We start from the raw sequence: 26,422 nt of genomic DNA on the forward strand, positions 1-26,422 counted from the left end.
ACGTTCGGATTGAGGACAACCTCACGGACAGCGGTTAAGTGATCCCCGGGCAATGATTCCAAAGCGTAGGCGTACTTTTGCCTTTGGTTGGTTATGCGGCGGATCTCAAATTGAGATTCCAGTGCCGCGAACCAGACTTCTGGATCATGAGGGATGAAAGGAACCGGTCGAAAGTTGATAACCTGTACCTCGGAGTCTATTATATTTATACTACTCTTATCGTTATCCACCATGGTAAGTTGCCAAGATATTATATATTGAAAAATATCAATACGAATATATGCAACAGATGTGGATAGATAAATAGACTCACCGGATTGATCTGGCTTGGAGAATTGGCCAAGTTTGACTTGTGCTCGATGGATTGGGTTACCAGCTGTATTGCGTGTTCCAACAACGGCTCACCAGTTGTAGTGGATGTCGAGTCGTGGACGGACTATGATCACCACTACTATTCGATTACGCGTACAAATATGACTTGGTTCCCTTGATAGCCCGTAAACCAGAAGGCTTTACTAGTCCAGATCAAGTATATTTATTGGCGATCTCGTGGTATCGAAATAATACCGAGACGTGCCAAAGAGTACAAGCGAACAAGCAGTGCGTGAGCAAGCTCGAACCAAACCAGGCGGTATATGGAACAAGAAGTGAAACGGATACAGTTAAACAAATACAGTAAAACAATCTCTGGTACAATTGGTTACAATAATAATAATTGTTTCTATTATTCCAATCGTGTTCTTATCGAGACTGGCCGGTCACTACAGTTTATTGATGCATCATTACTACTGGTACAGGAACAGCAACATTTGATACAGAAAAATCAGTTTACAAGTTGCATATATTGTGAAATCAAAAGTACAAACACAAAGAACTTTTTACAGTAAACAGTTCTTGTCACGTCTCCACACTTCGTTACATTCTGAACAGTATTTTTGATCGTAAAGAGGACTGCACAATAATAAGTGTTTGAGAAATTGCAGTCCAACCTAGTTATTGATGTTTCTTAAGTAAAAATGGTCTACTTTCCTCTCTATTATCATCGTAAAGTGTTCACCATATTTCTCAATAATCTGTTGTTTATGTATCTTTTGACTTTACTGAATCCGTATATACTGTTCGCTCCGTCTGGGTAATGATGTTGACTGGTTATTATGGAAGGTATGTGTGTTATTTATCTTCCATCAACTGTATTGTCTAAAAATATAATGAGCTATTCAGTTTATTTATTTCGTAATTGATTAAGCTTACTTGTAAGTGTTCGCCTTCTTACGTATGCCAGTAGTATATGACGACAAGGATATCGGCATGTCATAAATGTTCGACAAATGCATCCGCAAGTGCTTGCGTCCACTTCATAATGTTTGCCGTAATCAAGCATGAACAACCAGTCGCCATTTTCGTATTCCATATAAACAAAACGCATCTTTTTTAGCTCGAATAAAACCTTCGTCCATACAAACGGAGTAAGTACGTTGATCAACGGAAGTAGTCGTCGTGGGGCATCGTGAGTACAGCATCTGCTGGCTATGATCGTTTCTTAAACAGTTATCCTTGCCGATGTTAATACATTCCACTTGAAAACCTTGTACACACATTTATGCAAACTATCGCTTTTGTATGTGTATCTTTTCAGTTGGCGATTCAATGATTTCACACGATTATTCGTGTTGTTACCGAGAGTCAAAACATTTCCAGTGAACTCTGCAGCCCACAAACTTTTACGAGCCATCCAAAATCAGTGCAGATACTGACCTAATCGTTTGTCTCTTTGGTTAATAATTCTGAAATACTACTTAAATCTACAGAATAAGTATATTTCACTCAATACCTTCCAACAGTTTCTGCGGTTACTAACCTACCAAGGTAGGTTCTCAAGATTTTGTCACGATCCTAAAGGCGATTTCATTAAAATCGCGATTGGTGTACCATTTTACGAAAAGTGTGACATGCGTGAAAGGCGCGCAAAATTATATTTACACTACTATGTGTAATGCGGACAGCCGCGCTTTCTGCTCGTAAGCAATCCATAACGAACGTTTGCGTATTTGATGTATTCCCCATTATTTCCCTGAATTTATCCAAGATCCGGGTTACGTCTGTTCGAAATTCTTTTTGAGTCCATGCAAACGGAATAGGACGTCCCCGTCCAAAATTATCGGTTATTACCAACTGGAATAAAGAATATCCACAAAGCGGAATTGGAAAAAAACATAAATACTTTTTATTATTGGTGTTGTAAGTAGAATCAATACAAACTACTTCTGGGTATTTTTTATATAATTCTATTTGCTCATAAGTACTAAAGCAGATTCTAGTGACATATCCATTTTCTGAATACTCCCTTAGTTCAACGTTTCGCCGCAATATTTCAAATACTTGCAGTCGTGTAGAAGAAGAAGATTTGAAACCTCACAACGGAATAAATCAGCGCAGAGGACACAACACCTCCAAAGTATATATCGGTTCTTACACCTCATTCAGAGCCTGTTTCGCTATCACTGAGTTACTTAGCAATAATTAGTTACGTCGGATGAATTTATGTAAATATCTTATAATTATTAAGGATCTAATATCTGTAAGGCCTGATTACTACTAGCTCTCATTGTAATTCTTATCTTCCAGTAAACGCTTATTTAATAAAGGACATAAAGTAGATATAATCCAAAAAAATCTCCCTAGTACACCGCATGGTTTTTAGAAGGAAAATCTCTGACGTCTCTTCAAAAAAACAAACATCAAAAATGCAGGAGGTAGTTGGATGGCTTCTGAGAAAAAACGAATGATCCACTCTCAGTCAAAAGATCGAAGCGATAGTCGTAACACACTGAAGACCACTTTAATATATTTCAAATCTGTCGCTAGCAACTTCTGGTTTCGATTGTTTTAATCTTACGGTTGTTACCGCCAACTGCTTTCTATTATTTTCATTATTAAATGTAGAAGCATCGTGAGTCATAAACTAACTTTTCCTTTTTCAGATTCTCAAACATAATGCACCTCATACTCCACCAACACACAAGGTAACTACATGCTTAACATAAACATACGTAAGACTGGACGTTATAGTTTAAATGCTCTCCAGCTACCCTTCAGTTCCTTAATTTTACCAAACGAACTGTAAGGAAAGTTAACGCAAGCCTTCCAGACCCGTAATGGCATTGAGTCAGAGTTTATGAAGAACTGTCAACCTCAGTTGATGTTCGTCTACTAACTGCACTTTTACCTAACATTTAATGATCGCCTCGGAAAACATCATTCTCATTCCAGGGACTGATTATCTAGGTTTACTTATTGAATTATAATACGCAGGTAATGTAGCCCTGTTTGCTGAATACACCATAATGCACTATTTTGATCAACAATGTTTTTATCGCCTTATCTGCAAAATTTCACTTCAGTAGCGGTCCGTCTAAATCCCTAAACTAGTGGTAAGGAGACCCGGGAAGCGTCATTGATGAACAAAGAGGATCGGATGCAGATGTAAAGACGAGGATTAATAAAGCAAGGACTGCATTCCTACAATTGAAGAACATATGGATTTCAAAGCAACTGTCAACTAATTTCAAAGTGAGAATCTTCAATACGAACGTCAAGACAGTCCTACTGTACGAAGCTGAAACGTGGAGAACTATTACATCCATCGTCAAGAAGGTACAAGTATTTATAAACAGTTGTCTACGCAAAATACTCAACATTCACTGGCCGGATACTACCAGCAACAGTCTTTTATGGGAGAGGACAAACCAGCTTCCAGATGAAGTGGAAATTAGGAAAAGACGTTGAAAGTGGATCGGACATACATTAAGGAAATCACCAAACTGCATCACGAGGAGAGCCCTAACTAGGAATCCGGAAAGCTAAAGAACATACTGCGCCGGAAATAGAAGCAGATATGAAAAGGATTGCTTAGTACAAGGTTGGGTGGAGAATGTTGGTGTGCGGCCTATGCTCCTCGACGAGGGGTAACAAGCGTAAGTAAGCAAGTGACAAGAAGTACGTTAATCGACTGCATTGACCCCCCCATAAGTCTTAAAAGTTTCATCAAATCAGATTTCGTTATGGATTCGGAAAGTTCGATCTGCCTTTTTCTTAACTTACATCACTTGTGGAGTAGAGATATAATTTTGTCTACGTAAGAGTGAATATACTGCGGAACAGCATACTTCACATCATTCTACAATTTTTGAAAGTACAAGACCTGTGGGCTGAATTATTTGAGTATCATGGAACGACCAAGTAAGGTTAGGCGTAAGGTGCTAGGTAGGGATGAAATCGGTTGATGAGGTCGTGAATCATGGTTAGGACGTGCTATTCGCAACTAACTACTTCCACAGGTGGTTTGTTCGTGCAGTGATAGGTTAGAACAAGGTTAAGTGCGGCCCTGGCACGGTTGAGGGTGTGAAGCGTCCGCTCTCACATCGCCGTGCATGTACAGCCTGTCATGGAAGTTTTATTCACAGCCTTCTAGAGGCGGGGCTGTTGTTTACGAAATTGAGAGGGCGGAAAGTAAATGTCCGGCGCTCTAACCGGGTTGGTGAATCCACCTAGAGGAGTTGGGAAACCCTGATTCCAAACCAATGGTGCACATGGGCTCCAGGATCCTGAGGGAACAAAAGGCGTATGAAGCAATCGTTGGTCACCGGCTACCATGAGACTGCATCTCGGTACGTTACACCAGTGCCTTGTGGATTACACTTTTAGGTCAAAGGCTCGGGGAGTGGACACCTAGAAGAACCACCTGCTCCGGTCCGCGCGCCCGAGCAGTATTCTAGCTCTCAAACGAATCTAATGATGAAGTGTGGTGCATATATATTCGGTGTCTCCTTGGGCCAATATTTATGTACTTAAATAAAAATAAGTAAGACGTCATCAGTCCATAAAGTCATCAACTGTCGAGCTGAACCATATCGGCGAATGCAGACCTTCTGGTTGGGTTCTACGCGATCAGAGATACTAGGTGACATGACTTAGGTGTATTGATGCTTTCACTTCCTTTAGTTTACGAGCTTCTAAATTATCGTATAATTTTTGATAACAAACCAATACTTTCTTCTGGAGTCATATCTGTCTTATGTCACTAAAATATTTATAACTTCTACTAATTTTGTAATGGGTTATGCCAATTTGGCGTGGCAACACGAGACGTTGTACATCTGTGCAGTTTCATGCTGAGCAAGATCGACAAACTTCGCGAATGTGGAGAGGTATGAAGATCACTTTTCGAGATTATAGGAGATATGGAAGCAGTCTCAATAACCAAGATTTTAGGTGTACAGTGCAAGGAATAGACCTTATATAGTTTGAGCATGTAAAAATTGTTCCCATTTGTTTGTTTGTGTAATTTTCTATGAGCCCCTTCACGATGTTAGAAGCTTTGTCATGTGAACAAAGCAACAAAAGATTTTTGTCTCGGTTAGAAGGACCTACACAAGCGGAAAACAGGTGTCTTTATTACGCATTATTCTGAACTGTGAGACAGGCTTTCGACAGAAAAACAAGAACCGTGTTCATTCGTCTATTTCTGGTCAAGCATGTTTTTATCCTAACCCGCCTTCCTCTCTCCAGTCCGATTTAGTCTTACTCTAGCAAAAATTCTATTTAGTAACTAATCGATGATATAGTACTCTTTTTATAAGGATTGTTGTGATTTCGAACTATTCAAATTCTTGCACTTTATACAACTGTTTCGTATGCGTTTCATACGCATTTTGTCAGACTGACATTTACTAACATAAACATTACCATGTAGACCGAATCTTCACATCATAAAGATAAAAAAGACGGTAAGAGCACATATATTGAAACTCTTCCTGTGAAAAACGTACCACAAAAAATTAGAGCAAAAATAAGATTAAACAGCTCTGAAATTTTCAGTCACATAATAATAATATATATATATATCTCAACTCGTCAAATCAACCATCACAAAGCATCGAGAAATAAGACAAAGTCCAGAAATACTTGAAAAATTCAACATTAGATGAGATCGCGAATACAGATGAACATAAGATTTGATCCAAAAATAGCTTAAAGAACAGTGTCCAGATAGCAAAAGTATTAGATTTAGTACATAATATAAAGAATGTGTTAGTAATCAATTGTTTGAAAACCAAATTTGAAAAACTCGAAAAAAATCTACAGCAAACCGGTTTTTCATACAAAAGGTTATCAATTGAACTACATAAATGCAATAATGGAAACTATATAAACTGAGGTAGACGTCAGTTTAATTGATGAGGTAGACATAAAAAAAACTCAGCTTGAAGATCGGGATGTCCATGGTTACTTGTGCGTCTAAATACAAAAACGCTGCACGAAAGTTTTATCCGAAGGAATATCTGTTAAATGAATGTCTAGGGAAAAGAAAAACGCAAAACATATCAATCGACCCATATACAGTACATAAAACTACGTTATTTACCACTGAAGTGATGAAAAACTAAGATGATACAAAACACATAGGTTTACACAAGATAAGTCTGAAGCAGTAACCTTATATGAATAGTACATTAAAAATTAGAGGAATTAGCGACATAATTTGTCAAAATACTCACAAATACGTAGCAGTCAATAATTTATGAACAAGGTTAAGTGACAAGTCACAGTTATGCACTTCCTTTGTTGTTAAACCTTAGGTAAGTAGGGTTGTAAGAATTCTTAAATTTTATTGAAATCATAACCACTGAAGGTGTGAAAGCACTAGACAGCTGTTTGGTCCTAGTATGAGACTCCTCAGCGTTGTGCACCCACGACGTCGTGATTATAGTGAAATTAAACAATCTCCACAACCCCATACTGACAGTTACCATGCGCTTACTAGTAAACAGCTTGGTGAGAAAATTTCCGAAGTTTTAGTAAGAAGACGTGTAGTTGCCTGCTATAAATTTAGAAGGTGACTTCAAATACTAGAAAATTCCATCGAAATTAAGAAGCTTCTAAGATCATGTAATTATTAGTTGTAACTTCTGTGAAAATAGGGCTTTTAACGTAGACCGTATGTAAAAATTGCGTGTACACTGGATTACCTGTAATTGTATTGAATAACACCACGTACCACAACAGTTTTATGTAATGCTGTCCGAATGTAACATCAAGGAATACAAGAAAATCACTTTGACTTACATTTATGTTATCAACTGATTTGGTGATTCTTAGTTTTCAATGAAACAGGACCGTCCACCTAAGATTCACAGTATGGTAAACTTCGATGAAAATTCTTTGATTACAGGTAATATAAAATCATTAGGAAAAGTTATTGTGAATAGTATTATGGAACTATCATAGAATATGGAAGTGGAGCAATTAGTAAGATGAAGTGAACTTATGTAATAAGTGTTTCAAAAATGTTATACGACAAAACAAACTTCTAGTAGTGAAATATCATAGTTTAAATATATAAAAACACTGTATTTCGGAGCTGACCACTTAGGTTGTACATTATGCAGCACTTAATGATTAATGCATTTAAATTTGAAGCTTTTGTTTAGTGTTTTTTTGTAACTGGGCCTCAATTATATTGATTTTGACAACTAGCCAATATTGTGATGGACGAGAACACACAAGTAAGGATGACCAATGCACTTTACTACAGAGTATCTTGGTAAAATATGAGAATCATACATGAAATACTTTATTTGCGAATTTCCATCATTTGTCTTTCACATTTTGTATGATTCTTCAGATTAACAATTCCTTTCTAATTCCGCTTCTGCTTCCTTCAAGTTAACTTTCATAGCCTTCTTGTTATATCCTAGCGAAGACATAAGTACGGGTAATTTCCGGGACCTATTAATGGACGATTATTCTATATATATTCTTATTGTTTAACTATTGAGTAACTAGATTGTGTATATTTATATTTATCTTATTATAAGCTTCATTTTGACCTATGGATTATTATTATACGAATTACTGTCCCTAAATTATATTCAGTTTATTAATTATAGTCTCCTACGTTCACAGCCACACTTGGCTTGATTTTGTACAAATATTATTTTCTATTTTATGGTGTGATGTGGTCTGTCTGTCTGGTATATAAACAGAGTATGCTTAAAATAAATGATTCGCATAACGGAAGCTGCAATTGGTGTTTTTGGACTCAATTGGAAGTGCTAGATGGACAAGGGACCAATAAAGACGCTAGACTACTCATACTGGTCGAACGTCATTGATTGGTACAGTATTGAGATTAGGAAAGTCGCATTTCGATCAGTGAATAATTCACGTGGTAAAACCCGGACGTAAAATCAATAACGAATTAGCATACGTCCTATTTTTTATAAAGTCATAACACTTCTGTTGCAAGGTTTTCCACTTCCGATTGGTATTTCGTACTACTCACGTCGATAGACATAAGCAGCATACACCACAGTATCACAAATCCTTCACACAATACATGTGGCTGAAACCAGGTGCATAAACATATAATAACATTGAGTAAAAATCGTACAATTTGAAGTAGCCGCTTAAAACCTTCATAAGGTTTGGTAGCTTTTTTATTTAGTAGCAGCGTACTTTCTTGTCAATATACTTGAACAAACCTACATAAGAAATTAGTTTTCTAATTTTATTGTTAAAAGTAAATAATTAATATAAGATTAACTATAAATCTGGCATCCATGAATAATCATGCAACAAATATTTCTGTACTCCTAAAAGTGGTACGTTTGAGTAGCCCAAAGAAAATTGGCTAAGATACATAATTGATAATATTCCTAAACTAAAAGTGATTTGGATAGAACACCTGCACATAAAAGAACATTGAGAAAGTAAATGGTGAATTTGAATCATATCACTGAAGTAGACACTTACTTCATTCGATCTAGATGGACTAGGACTAGAAGAATTAGGCGTAATTGGAGAATCAACGAGTAACCCTTTACGTGATTTGAAAGTACGCATCTCATTGGAACATGCAGATTGACTAGATTTATTCTGTACCCCATTAGTTGATCCTGAATCATCTAGTATGCCTTGACTGAATGAGACTAAATAGAAAAAAGATGTACAGGTCATCATTGATAGATAGTATAAATTATAGTGTTCAGACAACCTGCAACAAGCCTTTTGGAGAGGTGAAGGCAAAAGTATGTCAAAGGACACGGTTAACTGTTTGATAATATTTGACTAGTCAACTGTTCTATCATCCGAGAATACAGCGATTATCTTATTCAAATTTAAAAAGAGTCCATGTAAAATTTGTGATAATTATTGGGTTATGTCTGTTCTTAATTTCAACCGAAATGTGAGAAAGATGTTCACTAGTTAATCAAAATTACCCGTGAAATGTGAGTTGCACGAAAGCAAGATTTGATATATTTAAGAACTGCACTAACTTTATCAATCTCATTTTTTTGCATAGATATTTAATAAAATACATACGTACTTAGGGCTACTTAAATAGATATAGTTATAAGTGTAGGGTTGTAAGAATTCTTAAATTTTATTGAAATCATAACCACTGAAGGTGTGAAAGCACTAGACAGCTGTTTGGTCCTAGTATGAGACTCCTCAGCGTTGTGCACCCACGACGTCGTGATTATAGTGAAATTAAACAATCTCCACAACCCCATACTGACAGTTACCATGCGCTTACTAGTAAACAGCTTGGTGAGAAAATTTCCGAAGTTTTAGTAAGAAGACGTGACCAGTAGAGTCCGATCGTGTCGAGTGTGAGGAATGTACACACCGAGGACAATTCAAAATGGTCGCACAATACATAGGATTAATTGAAGTTAGACATGAACATCACTGAATACTTGCTTTGTGGCCTAGAGGTTAAGAGTCTGAGTGTGAAACTGAAGGTCTTGGGTTTGATTCCCAGTTGTGGGGTTGCGGATGTGAACTCGCGAGAAGTCCTATACTAGGACGAAACCGCTTTCCAGTGCTCCCAGGTTTAAAGTGGTTGTCTAACTTAGACCAGTTCGTGATTTCAAGGAAATGGTATTGCTATTCTCTAGGAAGGGTAATTACTTGTATAGTTTGCTATTTTTTTCTGATGTAGTAAAATGTGCTTGTAAAATGATTGTGCGCTGAGTACCACTAAGCGGTCGCCTAAAGGTTAAGGCATTCGACTTTCAGTCACTAATCCTCAATTTTGAGCCCCACTCCACCTAATTTAGTTCGGTATACAGGACAGTCTCATTGACCCACATATCTTGGTTACACTTCATTTTTTAAAATCTTATATTTTATTGAAACTATTGATTTATTTACAGTTTTATCCCTAAACACAGATAACGTGAACGTAGAAACATACTTGAATGGGAATTTCTAAGGTGTTTTTTCAAAGAATGCTTTTGAGTGTAACTTTTCTCACAGATATTACAAACATATGCACGAATACCTGAATAATAATTAGAAAAAATATCTGAAGAATGAGGAAGATAACAGTTATTGTTTAAACAAAATAAACATAAAACTAAATGATTACTAAATGAACGAAAATGCTCTGAAAGATTACGAAACATTTCAGTGGAAAAAAGGCGATATTGTTCATGGCGTAAAGTTATGACCATTAAAATCTAGTGTCAGGGAAACAAGTTTAGTTTATAGATTTATTACACTGAAGGAATTACGTTCGCTATACCGATATTATCACTTGATTTCCTCTAATTGTTACTACAGGCAGATGGACTCAGTACCGGTGTAGTGAACAGAACACGACTGGTTGGGGACAATCGAATGTATTTAAGCAAAGATTACAGACTATCTCAATAAATTCTGATTACCAAACAATGAACAGTCAATTTGCAAATTAACAACCAATTGTTTCAATCTTCACTGTTTCTTCTCTTATTCCATTGCTCATGCATTTTCCAGACGTTTGCGTTTCATTTCAGTTCTTTCCTCATCGGTCTTCTGCCAAAATACATTCTATGTCTGACCCACACCATATACTACTTATATGGATATAAGTAGACCACACCACACTCGTCCCCACTTTGATACTGAATCATTTAGAATAATATTGAGGTTTTTTTGTTTTCTTTTTATTACATACCAATAACACGAATTTGAAACATCGAGATTGAAGGATATAATGGATAATAAGATCTTTTTTTAGCACTGAGGCAGATAGTAGTGGTGGGAAAACTTTAGACGTTATAAAATGTCGGTGTTTGCATCCACACTTCATATCACAAGGGAGTAAATTTATGAGATAAAATGAAGTTTTGTGATGTTTCTACTACGAAATGAAGCACTCTTTATGAAATGTTTAATAAGTGTAACGGAAACCAATTTTACACTTAGTGTAAAACAGTTACACGAAATAAACTGTTTCACAATGACTTTAAAAGTAGTGTTTTGCCATAATTGTATTTTTTTTTTCGAATTTCAATCTCAATATAGTTATCTATCACAGTTGCGCAGTAGAAAACTGTTAATCTATATAGTTAGCCATCTTTCAGGAAGCATGTGAATATATCAGTAGCCCTGTGATTCGTATGATAGATCTCAATTAAAATTTCCTTGTGTATGATTTCATTAAACAAGGTATTAATTTAAGAATTTAAGTACCAATCGAGTGACTTAACCACAAAGCGTAGGTAGTTACATGAAAACAAATACACGCGCACTCAAAGACACGCTTGCAAATAAGCAGGAATTGCATGAATAAGCAAGAAAAATGCAACACTGGAAAATTTCCTCACGATGCATTCCCACCTTCTAGCTTTGAGTGATTTTTTATGTAAAAGCCAGGAGGATCTTATAAAAAAGGGGGAACCTTGCTACAGTTACTAATGCTGCAACTACTATTAGCAATACTGGAGTGAGAAATATACGAAACGTGCACAGCTCTAATTTGCTTTAAAGGTAACATACACTTTCAGAGATGAAGTTATACATAGACATGAGGTAATAACAACCAATTTCAGTGACCTTTGATTTCACGATATAAAATAATACGATAATACTTATTGCAACACGTATTTATGGATATTGATCAACAGTTGTAATTAAAACTGATTATTTTTAGTTTATTTGCAAGATTTCGCAAACAGTTTACTTTGAACATACGAAACTAATTACTTAGACTGAGATATGAAATAAATCCGATTTTATTTCTATGTATTCTGGTGTATAAATAAATGAAAACTGTCAATTGTCTGAATTATGTCGAGTAGACTACAAAACAATGAAAGATATATCATCAAGTTGTAATAGATGTGCTTTAGCTCGAGTAAATGCATTATATTTTTGTATATTCGGGGACAAGTAGTAAGTGCTATGTTGGGATATACAGAAACGGTCTTGAATCGGTGAGTTGATGTGCTCATGCTACTATCACCCTATGATCTGAAATGGACAAAAACTTTTTAATGTTGTCTAGAAGTACGAAGAAAAACTGATGGTCACAAGTAAATATAAAACCCATTATTAATGTTTAAGATGCGAAGCATAAACTAGTACATAGTACTAAGAGAGACAAAACATAACATCATGAGAGGGGAGGAAGATAAATAAATAATGGAGGGAAAGAGATGGAGATACAGAGGTACAAACTATACATTACCGATTCCTTTCAATGAAGAAAATTGGTCTTCAGCGACTCTACAGTTACACAACATTCTCAGACAGTCTGAATGGAACATTGAAGTAGATTCCCCGAATCTAGCTGAAGTTGAAATGGCTATAGCCAATCTGAAACGAGGAAGAGCAGCTGGTTCAGATGGATTGGTTCCAGATGGATGATGGTTTAATTTTAGCGACTACGTTGACTAATATTCTAGCCAAAATCTGGGTACTGGACGCAATCACTGATCGTCCCATTATATAAGGGGTCAAAATCATCCTGTGATAACCATAGAGGGATTAGTTTGACTAATATAGCATCTAAAATAATAGCCTCAATAATTATCGGATGCCTAACTAAGACTCGTGAACTGCAAACATGAGAAAATCAGGCTGGCTTCAGACATGGTCGTGGCTGCATCGACTACATATTCGCCATTCATCAGATTTTGGAACACAGACGTACTTATTGGTGTCCGACAATCGTGGTCATTCTTGACTTAAAAGCAGTGTTCGACTCTTTAAATGGAGAGGTTCTGTGGCAGTGTCTGTCATTGAAAGGTGTACCTCAGAAGTACATAAACCTTGTGTAGGTGGATACACTCTTTATCTTTCCTTAAAATATGGGATGAAAATTATTTTATACCTTTCTTTCTACGAACTAATTCTTTTTCCCCGTACTATATCCTTATTTGTAATCTTTTTTTTATGTATAACTGTCATTGAAGTGACTGCTTCCATGAATTTGGTGTTCATCTTGTTGTGCTAATGAGGTGTGGCAACTTGGACTGATGCATATATGTGCCTGGTCCTACGTTGTAGATGACTGACTGATTAGGAAAAACGTATAAACACACAAGCGTGTGCAATTAATACAGGACTATTACGTTGAACAAGAAATATTGGATAAACGATATTTACTGTTATAAATTTGAGAGGATGCTGATTATAATTTTAGGGTTTCTGGTTATAACAGTCCTTTTACTTTTTACACGTATATGGGACGTTAATTTACCTCAGACGAATATCTACACTAGATTCCCACCCAGTGTCTATTCTACAGGACTTCAACACAACTCAGATCAAGAACACGAGATTAGCCTGACTATAACGTCAATATATTTCCACACCAAAATCCGACACAAAGAACAGTCAATCAATAAGTGTCCATCAACAAGGAACAGTTAATACATAATGAGGATAGGGGAATATATATATAACACATATAACACCTGTCATCCTGTCTAATGTCTGACTCATCAAGACAACCAATCATTGTCATTCTCGCCCACACATCAACTGTAGTCAACAGTTTTTAAACTGACTGCTTAATGAAAAACAGTTAACGATGACACAATAATAAACAGAGTCGAGAGAGCAAAAAAGTCTCACATCTCGCTTTAAGACACTTTTATTATTAAGTAGAAAGCTTAAAATTTAGTTCAGAAGGTTAATTGTAGTGTTCCTACGATTATTAGTTATAATTTTATTTAAACGTCGCTTTCGCTATCACTGTACATTCTAACCGTAAGTTGGACACGTACAATAGCTTTGGTTTTATGTTTCAAACGTACTTGATCTGCTTCTTATTTTAGATTACTGGAACAAGTTGTTATGCTCTTGTATTTGCTGTTGGATAACCAAATAATCAGCAATATTTCAAATGATAACTAACCTTCATGAACAGTAGAAATATGCATTCGAAGGTAGGATAAAGTGGAGAACTTTTTCATGCAATAATCACATTGAGGTATCCGATTACCTAGTGGATAATAAATGTTCACACAAATCTATTTAGTTGGAAGTAAATTTATGAGAAGATTAACTAAATATATACTATAAAGATGGATATTGATAACAAAATCAGATTCACGGTATAAAAATATCCCAAAGAAGAAACATATACAATGCTTTCAGTGTGAGGTATTCGACGAAAGTTCTTGTTTAGTGTTCATTTCAAAAAGTCTCACTACTCTGAATGATTAAAAGTGTAAATTACTTTATATAATTGCCTTTTATAAAATCCTATCAAGGACTTATTGATGATTTTGTGGGAAACAATTGTATTTGTTCTTAATAAATCTCCAATTATTATCTTCACATTTCCAGTCTTTCAAACGGTTGGTGGTCCTCAATGATATTTTACCACTTTTAATTACAACAGTCTATATAAGAAACTATATGGATGAGTACCAAAGTAAGTTAACTTCTACAGAAAAAACATTTGTCAATAAACGATCTATATGATTTTAGTATTTGTAATGTATTTACTTTACAACTAGCAGGAGAGAATCCGACCAGTTACATGTTCAGCCTAAGCTTAAATTTGGGTGCAGTGATTAGTTCGTTTTTAACATTTTGGTGCTAACAAACGAATCAAGAAGATATAGCAAAAATATATTCTAGGGACGAGTCAATCAGAATCGAGAACGCGACTTCTACGTTTTTGCGCGAAATCCAAACGTCAATTATTACAAGCGGCAAAAATACGTTTTTATACTGATCAAAACGTTTAAAATGACGTCAAAATGTTTAATTCCATCTTTTTATGTTGTATATAATAGGTAAGTCGACACTATCCCTGAAACTTACCCCTTAATCCTGAAACGAACTTTAACTTGGTGACATCGCATCTTGTGGATGAACTAACTAGATAGCGTCTCTTGCGCTTATGAACGAAATTCAGTGAGACTACAATATATAGACGAACCAATGAGATTTAAAATAGCAAGTTTTGGATTTGGGCGCGGAATCCATTCATTCATATGGCTAAACAGTATTTCAGCATTACAGATGAGGTTAGCTCGTGATGAAAACTATCACGTCGAACTCTTAATCTCAATCTATCTTCTGATCCTAGTAAGCAAGTGAATTTCCCCCAAGGTCACTTCAGGATCGCTTAAAGGTCGTCCATAAATTCTATTCTCGCCCGAAATTAATTCACTAATATTACTGTAGAGCATTTTACGTTGTAGCTGATGTCACTTCATGCTCCAAACTTGAATCTTAAATAACTAACTCTAACTAGTAATAACATAGAGACGATTAAGAATCTGCTCAGGTCCTTATAAGAGTTTGAGATGGACAACCTTTATCCATAAAGACGAATTTATACGTTGTTGTCTCTTCGAGTTACACACGAATCTGTCGAAGTAAATATTACACTTTGCAATATTATTGTTTTCTTTTTCATAAAGTATCAATTTATAAAAGCTGTTTTCTGATTGACTAAGAACCGGTCAGAAATTTGTGACAATTATTTTTAGGCTCGTATACTTTTGCTCAAGAAAATTAGTTTTTCATTTATTGTGTTTTTATTGATGTATATCGTTCTTATGGCTTTTTCAGATGGACCAAGTTTGCCACTTATTCTTTTTCTACTTCATATCACGTTGATACGAGACCTTACTATTAGCAACTTTCAAATATAATTACAAAGATATTAGTTTTTTGATAACTTTAATTTTTAGCATTGATTAATCATTCATTGTCTGGTAAGTCATACTATCTTCATTGAATAATTAGTTTATATATATATTCAATAAACATTGAAGTCAATTCATTGTATAAACGCTCACCATGATGTACAGAATCTATATGAACTCGCAAACTTGTGAGACCAGGAAACGACTTTTTACAATTAGGACAAACAACTGGAGTTTCAGGCTCTGGATATTAAAGTAAAGAGGATATTATTAGAATGACTAAAGTGTTAAAGTTTTCACAATATGAACAAACCAATACATAAATATGTAATTTCAATAGTCGAGATCATGAGTCCATTGAAGCTAAACCACCATGGAAAAGCTGGAAGCACTGGACGGCCGTTTCACCCTATTGTGAGACTTCTCAGAAGTGAGCACCCACGATCCCGCCTCGCGAGACTCAAACCCAGGACCTATCAGTCTTGCGCGCAAGCGCCTAACCTCTAGACCACTGAGTCGGCATCCAACGGTGTTAATGTCTAACTTCAATGAACTCATGATTCAACTATAAAATTACTAAAATCTCCACAAAAAGCCCCTTTGGATAATAATCATATGCTCACTAGTGACTGACTTCAGGAGATATTTCCTGGAGTTTTAGTGAGAAGCAGTGACCAGTGGAGTTCAACCGGGCCTGTTGTAAGATAGTAACTCACTGAAGACAATGGTGGATGGTTGCTCAATTTCGTAGATTGGTTGAAGTTAGACGAAACGGCCGTCCAGTGTTTCCAGGTTTTCCATGGTGGTTTAACTTCAATTGACTCATGATCTAAACTATTGAAATTACTGTAATATACACGAAACCCCTTCTGACATAAATATGTATTCAGCCACCTAAAGACTTAACAGGTTTTCCAGTTCGGGCTCTAATAATTCTAAACAGTAAAGAAGAATATGGTTGGGGAAAAGATTATATATATATATATATATATATGACTAAGTGGTTAATGCAGATACAGACATCTACCTATTTCAGTTTAGACAACCATCAATAAGCCATACACATGAAGTGTACTTCAATGCTGAGTGTGTAAATCTGTACATCTAATGTTTGAGTAACACTAATAAATATTCAAAAAAGTAGCGTACAAATGAGTCCTGGACAATAAAAAAGGAATTTCTCTGAAAAAAGCAACAAAATTCTTTCACGGTTGAATGGGAGATTCGGTACTAAATAAATTGCAGTTGTGGAAGACTTTAAAAGGCATTTTAGTATCAAAGGTTTTGCAGTGTTATAGTAAACAAACGCGAAATCCAAACTGATTTTTATGCTTAACAGTGATTTTTACAAGAATTCATCAAATATTCGTAAACATCAATCTTAAGAACTGAATCAAAATAGTTGAGCACAAAAAAATACAAGAAATGATGAAGTGGAGAGTTCAATTTAGTTTACAGTAAAATGAAACCATTAGAATTTACTGTAAACTTCACAGGATTCGAAATGTTGCGGATAATAACAGCATAAGAATAGAAGTGAAGCCTTATTAGATTACTTTTAAAAATCCATAACTAATAAGCAAAACTTAAGAATGAGGATCATCTGTGACAAGAAACTATTTTTATTTTAATATCATTTAAGTATTTTAGAATGATAAATTAAAGCAGACCAAACAACTCATGACTGTTTGCCAAGGGACTAAATAGGTTACTTACTAGATATAAATTCCTCACTACTAGATGACAGTGAGATCCGCGATCCTAAGGTAACCTATAAATACATAAAGAACATGAAGAATACGATTGTTACATATTGAATAAAATGATGTTACCATTCAGTACAGCAAGACAATATCATGTAAGAATATTATTTTTCCCGTAAAATTGCTGAAACAGGGATTTTATATGACGTTTTCAGCATTCCAATAAAGTTATATAATGAAAACAAACTACATTTTTTTTAGTTTATCTCTGACTCCATCACGATGAGCCGTTTTATAGCAGACTTTATACTTTAATGACACCATGAAGTATGGTTGCTTAAAATGGGAAAGATAAGAGAAGTATAGTCAGATTGTCTATCATTTTAATTAATCGAATTCAGCAACTCTGGAAGCCTTTTGGTGAGTTATTGATCTCACTTGATGTTATCAATCTGCGAAATTTATCGCCATTAGCACTATATTGGTGAATAATATGATTATGGCCATAGATCGAATTTTAATGTCACAGCCGAACTTCGATAGATAAATTATTTCAAGCATATTACTTCGATCTAATCTAAAAATTAAGGAGATTTCGGAGTTTATGTAATCTTGGACCTGAGTCTTCTGGATCCACCACATTACTTAACTAATCCGCTAGAGGGTTGAAGAAGGCTTCATTATTTATCTATAGGAGTTAGGATGCACGTAATTTAACCAAACAATGTGCCTACGAAAACCACTGTCCCGGTAAATGCAGAGACAAGACACAAAGTCTGATTTTGTTAGTAGAACCCATGGTGCCACGAAAAGTCCAGAAAAATCAGCCATTCTTATAGTAAGCCGATAGTCAAATTAATGGGAGTATTAATGATTACCACCGTAGAAACCAGAAAAAACACTGTCGAAGTTAGTGGTCATACTTTCGATCTAAAACTAGACGAAGTACAGGCAGACGAGGCCTGGAAACATTAGGATGTATAAAACATCGAATGCAGCATTTGATGAGAGTGATGACCAGCATTTGCTGGGTAAGTTTCAATGTTTGAATACCTTTTTTGATAGAACATCCATAGGCCGTTCCATATCGCAGGTATTGAGCTCGACCTTTCATGGTTTCGACCACTTTTAATGTCCGCAGTTGAGTTATATATTAATTCATTCAGTACTAAACGCAAACAAACCAAGCGTTATATCTAATTTTGTCTTCATGGCTTCAATACTAAAATATGAAACTGATGAGACCGAATTACACCTAGATCTCAAACTTAAGAAATCAACCTGTCACAAAATATTAATCCCACTTGTATAAAGTTAATCAAAGTTTCTTTTACTTTGCTAAGAGTTGGAGGGTTTGATTTCTATGTCCTGTTAAAGTTGAAAGTGAGTAGTGGGGAGTTGAAGGTTTATCAAACTATTTCTCAGCGTTTCCTCGTTGATTCAGTCACCCAGTCTGAGATATGACCACCCCTGTTCTTTTATGAAGAGCCAACAATGGGATTAATAAACATAACTTCTTGTCGTTTAAACGTGATTACCATTTCATATTCGTGTCATTTATTATAAGTAATACGTATGAGTCCGGTTATTTCATTACGATTAACACATCCCAGTATATATGACGTATCATAAAACTAATAAAAATAGATGGATTAGAATTCTAGCATCTCTCAAGTTATTATAGGACTTTGGTTCGATAATCACCATATTTGGTCGAGTGAAATTTGAAAAGAGATTACGTTAAAGACATATAACAAATAGTAAAAACTAGTCCTTTTTTGAGATGCAGAAGAAAGTACATATTTTCACAATCTCTCCAAAAATATTCCAATAGTCTTAACTTACTGAATGAGAGTCGTCGTTTTCACCATCAGTTAAGTGAAAATCAAAAGAGTCTGCCACTTCTATAAGAATCAAAGAAGAAAATAATTAGTATTTCTACAAAGTTAGTTCTTTGATTTATATCAAGGTACATTACGTTTTACTCGCCCTACCTGACGTAGATTTACATTCTGCATTGATGGAGAAATTAGACTAGAAATTTAGATTATTTAATAAATACAAGTAGTAGCTGAATAGTGGTTAAGGCACTAAGCTTTCGACCAACAGTTCGTAGTGTAGTGAAGGAGAACACAGGTAAGCACAACCGATTATATATTTAGCACAAAATTACAGTTACTTGATAAAATAGAAAAACCATACTCCAATACTTCATTTTCAAACTGTTCATTAATTGTCTCAGACTTCATTGTTCCTGCATTTCCATATCAATGACTTTCTGTTCCCGTTCTTCTCTCTCTGATCTTCTCAACCTTCAGCTGCCAGACATTATATACCTGACTAACGTTGTGTACTACTTAAGTCGACATAAGTAGCACACACAACAGTAGGTTCGAACCCCAATTTAAATACTTTTGTTTGGACAGCCGAGTGATATCAGTGGCGTCCACAAAGTGAATTGTCAAGTCTTGTATATGAGACATTTACCTCATGAGTTAGATTAGTACTAAATCCAGACTGTAAGTTAGCATAAATCATCTGTGATGATCATCAAAGAAGAGCAGGAAGACTGACAGAGAGTCTCACACAAAAATATAATAAGATTTAAGTTAACGTACCTTGTTGAAAAGGTAATGAAATAAGGAAGGATATAGAGTAATCTTGCAAAATAAATAGTGAGTAATAACAGCTTTAAATATCATAAGATAGGAAGTGAATGAAACCGTGATTTTGTGTTCGTTCCTAAACTACTTCTTTCAAAGTATCTAGCCGCTGTTATTCAGTAGACCTAAACCAATACGCCTGGACGATCATTCACAACACTAATAGAAGCCTTCATTGAATTGTATAATATTATGGTCTAAACAAAATTATAAATATGAAGATAAGGTCTCAAATGCTTTGTTACAGTCGATGGTGAGTAGTCTGACCTTCCCCTGTCACTTAGTCATCATCAACATAGTTAACTAATAGCCAGTGAGACTTTACGAGATAAAATGATGTCCAATAGCGGTGAATAAACGTAGTTAGCCCTAACCAAAGTGAAGGATTGATAAGATGTACGCTTGCCAAAGTTGCCAAAGCATATAACCACGAGATAAAAATTAACAAGATCAATAGTAAAGGAGGTAGAAATAATATAATAGCAAAGATAATGAAAAAAGATCGAGAATTGAGGATATAGTTTGAAAAGATAGTGGAAAAAAAATCTGAGAGAATAATGGGATTCAAGAAAGATCCTGAGCCGTGACACCCAACATATTTAACCACTGATTGCAGTTGTCGCGCGCACCCCAACTAAGTAGTATCCATCTATAAACATGGCTTAGACCAATATTCGATGACACCATTAACTGATGCCATAACTGGCTTAAGCGCCTTAGCTTTTTTCCTGAGCATACGGAAATTCATCATACAAGCCAGACCTGGGATCTCGTTCTCCACTCTCAGTTTACGGTAAAGCAGATATGAAGGTAGATATCTTGTTGAGGTAAATTACTAATTTCTGAGACAATCTATAGTAATTACAGAAATTGACTCTCAAGTGACTGATAAACTGGCTCCAACATCTAAGTGAAAAGAATGATGTACAAGTTTGCATTACTCAGTGAAACACTTTCCATTTGGTGAAACCACCGAGCGAGTAACCGTGAGACTAGACGTACGGGACTAAGCAAAACTGACGACACTCCATGTCACCACAGAAGATAATCTGTAATATTCAACTTGGGAACATCGACTTCACACTGGTTGGATGAAAAGCTCTATTCTAGACCTAAACACCCAACTAGAGCATCTATGTTGTGATATCTGTCAAATGGGCTTTGTTGAAAATTGGTAATTAGACTGATTTTGAACAACATCTACGCTACGATTCATTGGGGAATCGAAAGTAATAAAGGAGACATTGTATCTGTCGTCAGTCCCTGGTTATAGTTATTGGGTCTTCTGGCACGTCGGACAAAGTAGTTTCAAACCTAATTATCTGATCTAAAAAGCAATAGAGCAACGTCGAAAGATGTATCATCAGAATGATTTGTGGCCACAATAGGTACGTACGTCACAGATTCTAACAAGAACCTGGAGCTAACAAGCGCTACGGATTTGAAAACCAGGTTTCTCGATTCTCATAAGTGGCCTTGAAATCTATAACTACCCCTTAAATGACATAGACGATTGCATCAGTTGTTTCAATGTTGTGGAAAAATTCCACAATCTTCCCCCATCTTACCAGTGGGCTAATTTCTGATACGTTACATGCATGGCGAATGTTACTGCTATATGTAACGTTCCAACGGTTAAAGAAATTTAATAGAAATATACGACTTTATAGTGACTTATGCCATTACTGATTACAACCGAATCAGTTTTAAAATTAGCAATGGTTGTGGTACATACTTGGACTAATGCGGCCCACAACTTTGAATCTGAGTGAATTATATGCGGACAGACTACTTTGATATACCAACTAGTCTGTGACAGACTCAAAATTAATGCTGAAGGCTCTCAAGTTTTCTCTTAACAAATCTCGAAATTGACAATGTTATATGTTAAAAATGGTGAACGTTTGTATCTGTTACGACATATATACTTCAAAATTGTGTTGTTTGTAAATTATGGACTTATAACTGTAGAGCCTGAACATGAAGTTACTGAAAACGATTGTTCGCTCAAATATTGTTCATTTTTTGAATATTCTATGGGGATCTTTAAACTGTTAAAATCTCGAATTATTATTTCCGTCAACACGTTTGTCTAAAACAACCACTTATATGTAATCAAATCTAGATAAGCGGTTTACGTAGACCTACGAAAATGTCGATAGAAACGCTGGTCTTAGTTAGTCAGCTACAACGTAGGACCAGGCACACATATGCATCGGTCCAACTTGCCATACCTCATTAGCACAACAAGATGAATACCGAATTCATAGTAGTTAATTTAAAGGTGGTAACATATAAAAGAAAGGTTGTATATAAGAGTATAGTGCAAGAAGAAAGACAGATATGAAGCAATTTTAATCTCAAGGTTCAAAGGAAGATAAAGAGTGTATACACCTGCGACATGTCACCCAGAGTCTCTAACCATTTGTTACGATAGTCACACAGACCCCAGCCAGGTAGTCTGCATCTACTGACATGGCTCAGATTAGACAAAAAACGTAGGTCGTTAACAGGAATAAGGATGCAATTCCTGAACTTAAAAAGTATTTTCACACAAAGATATTTATGGTAGACGTAAGAATACCTGGTCAAACTTGTTACTAAAAATGACTGAACTAGCACATATGGGCACACGTTGAACACGTTAAGCGTAGTACATATTTATATTACATAAATTATAAAACCAACAGTTCGCTTTATCTTTCCAGTGCAACACTATTATTAATTCAAATACAGTAAAAAAATGAATTTTTATGTGAGTCGGGAGCTAATGGGCAAAATATGTAGTGATCGAATATAAAGAGGAAAAGAACAAAGAATAGGACGAACTATTTTTGCAATCAAGCCGAGATGTTAGAATAAAAATATCTATCAACTGCCACTTGGGTATATAAATTAATATAGTTGGAGCAGAGTTTGAACATGAGTACTTAGAACAAGAAACCTTTATTGTAATTCGATTAGCTATACATAAAAGTCAAACATAGTTTTGGTCAACCCCATGACAACGAACCTTTGCTGTAGTATTATTTTAAAATGATGATTGCAAATCAAGTTTGAAATTTCTAAATAAGCTTACCTTCGTGTACAACATTAATGTGAATATGGAGGGACTTGATGCTTGGAAACGTTTGACCACACAGACAACATAAACTCAGCTGATCATCTATTAGGAAGAAACGAGATTGTACTTGAAGGTTATAAGGTAAAAAAGACTAAGTAACTTTGCACCAGTAAAACTTCCCCACGTTCTCATGCATTACAGAGGGTTACAGTTAAGTTTACAGATCTGTACTGTTAAACGAACATCCAAACAAACACAACGTGGTAAATCTTCCAAATTAAGAGGTACGTTTCGTATCACCAATAATATGCCTCTTTTAAGAAATGACAATGCCAGTCTAAATCCTGTCATACTAAGACATTCGATAGGTGGGATCTACGCGAACAATCCTTTGACAAAAAGCTTGAGCCAAATAGAGCAAGATAGACAGCGGGTGAGATAATACAGATGCACATGTTTATTTATTGCTTACAGTTGTCAGAAAGCCACTGTACATAGTGACCTCAAACCCCAAGTAAATACGAAGCGAAAAGAGTCACGAATTTATGGGTTTTGTGGTCGCTTTGTAAGAACGTTAAAGGCAAAGATGGGAATGATCCAGATCACATAAAACGCAATTGATTTTAGTTGACATAAAGAAACCAAGGCGCAAACCAATAGGTTGTATATAAAACAAGCTGGAACGTGTTTACAATTTTTTAACAAATAGTCAAGAAGATATTTGATCATTCTATGGGAAATATAAGAAGACTTTGGTCTCTATTGAAAAATTTGCAGTAAACTGATAGGATTTTATGGTATAAATCTACTGACATTGTTATTAGTGTCATTGATTTTTTCACCATTTAGAGATGGTAATATAAAAAATGGTTGAGCATCTCAGGAAGTCAATACTCAGTAAGTTTATAGGTTTATTTTTTCGCGGGATAATATATGACAGAAACTGTGAACAAAAATACATGACATTGGTCTGTTTTAAGATTGGTTCCAAGAAGACGCTAGAACCTATATGAGTGCGAACGATTATTATAGACTACGCAGCTTTTATTACTTACGAAAGTCAAAGGAAGCATTAATGTGTTCTGTTGTCGGAACGAAGGACAATGCTAGCCTTTATATAAGGTATCTGTGACTCACATACCGAATACCAAGGGACATATAAACAGGTTTAGGAATTTACCTATCTGGTTGTAATTTTAAGGGAGAAGGGAATGGAACATTTTTAGACCCAACATCGTAGTAAAACACGTATTCTAATGAACCAAGAAACCTGGAAATATGACACATTCGAGATATGAATATAGACAGAACATTGTTAAACCCGCATTTTAATTTATCAGGTTAATCCGTTGAACCTAATCTCCCAATTTGGCGGAATTTTCGGGAAGCCGTTATAGAAAATCTTGGGGAAATGGCACCGAAAATGAAAGGGCTAATGGGAAATATGTATGCTTTGACAGTCATTACAGAAGCCTTTTATAGATTCTATGAGCCACGTAGTTTAAATAATGAGCCAACAAATCGGTCCAACTATTTTGAGGACAGAAAATGAAAACGTACGATAAAGAAATGAAACGCCTACCAATCTCTGATTATGTAGTAGCTTCACTAAAGTGGCTTAATCATCACAGCAGGTGTCAGAACCCCTGGGAGACACCACCAGAGACAGTACAGGACATAAGACTCAGCTTTGCTGTGCAAGCATAAAATCGAATAGCTGGAAGTCAGTTGGCGGAATCATATATCAACAGTTGTTTAGAACTAGTCAAAGATAATAGCAAGCCTCTTAACACAAGTAAAAACATCTGAGAATTTTCGTGTAACAAAAACACATGTTAGGTGAAACTCAGCAAAATAAATTTGGAAAACTTGGTGAGACGCACCTTCGGAGGTCGAAGTGGCACTTACAATACCACAATTGCTAGTTTCGTTACGGTAGTTCTAAAAAAGGTTGTAAGTGCATAAAGTCTCATTCGCAAAAAACCAAAGTGGTAAATCTGGAATGTTTCCTTACGGTATTATCCATTAACACGTTCATATCTCCAGGTAGTCACTTGTAACGCGCAAAGCACATTTTACTTTGAAGCACGCACATACCTCAAGGTAACACTCAGTTGAAACCTTAACTTTTGTTCTGTGAATAGATGAAAAAGCAAACCCGTTATGTTTTTATCTCAGTGTCTGAATTGATGACAATGATGACTGTCTGTGAACAAGTTTGAAAAAATGAAACGAATATTTTGAGTCTCAAGAAATTGCGGTTATCGTATCAGAAACTAGTTATAATTCATACTTACCACTTTTAACGGTATTAAGGGTTTGTGTAATATTCCTTCTAGCACATCTTCTATTTCAGCTAGTGCCGGTTAAAGTTTTTGAGGGTAAGTATAAAGATGCTATAAATATCTCTGTCTCCGGGATTTTGGGTTTTCTCCAAAGTCATATGAAAATTCATAGTTTTCATCGAATTCTGGCAGAACATTGGTGAAAATCCAACATATCACCAAGGGTTTTGAGAACTTCCTCAGGATAACCTAAAACTATGGAGAAAGACAACTGACCAAGGGAAATTTGGAGGATTTTGTCGCATTTCCCCAAGAATTTCCCCGAAATCGGTAGATTAGGATGAAAAGCTTTAGTTCATAACATCCTTAAGACTGAAAAATACTTAATAAGTCAAATTAAAAGTCAGAAATGATGAAGTTCGAAGTTATATTTAGAAAGCTGTTGATAGGTTGAAAATCGTTTGATCTAAGGTGCTCGGTTGGTGTGATGGTGATCTGTAGCGGATACTAAACCAAGTGACTTCCTCTACGTTGGGTTCAGTGAAACTAATGAAGCCATGTGATGCTTACATGAAATAATTATTCTTTTATAATTAATTTGCTGCCTGATCTCAAATGCCGAATACAATACGTTCGTTTGTGTCAACTTAGTTCTATTTGGCTTGATTCGCTCTGTTTTGGGGGTTCCTGGTTCGTATAGTAATTCAACTACTTCTGAATATCACAGATCAGCATCACTGTCGAAGACTCACTGAACAATTGC

The 26,422-nt window shown here is 35.6% G+C and overlaps 1 protein-coding gene across 1 annotated transcript; it reads right to left on the minus strand.

The window, feature by feature from the left end:
* Positions 1–1,373: 1,373 nt before the first annotated feature.
* On the minus strand, positions 1,374–25,479 carry Smp_147980 (putative zinc finger protein; the record flags this gene model as incomplete). The annotated part of the gene is made up of 11 exons (XM_018794671.1): positions 25,389–25,479; positions 25,258–25,315; positions 23,390–23,476; positions 19,493–19,551; positions 17,661–17,715; positions 16,098–16,187; positions 14,195–14,281; positions 10,262–10,348; positions 8,815–8,990; positions 1,930–2,172; positions 1,374–1,553 (listed from the first exon to the last, which is right to left on the minus strand). The coding sequence occupies exons 1-11, from the start codon at positions 25,410–25,412 to the stop codon at positions 1,374–1,376; spliced, it is 1,146 nt and encodes a 381-aa protein (XP_018649060.1). The 5' UTR covers positions 25,413–25,479.
* Positions 25,480–26,422: the final 943 nt, after the last annotated feature.

This window comes from Schistosoma mansoni, chromosome 1 (assembly GCF_000237925.1).
Source record: "Schistosoma mansoni strain Puerto Rico chromosome 1, complete genome".
Lineage (NCBI taxonomy): Eukaryota > Metazoa > Platyhelminthes > Trematoda > Strigeidida > Schistosomatidae > Schistosoma > Schistosoma mansoni.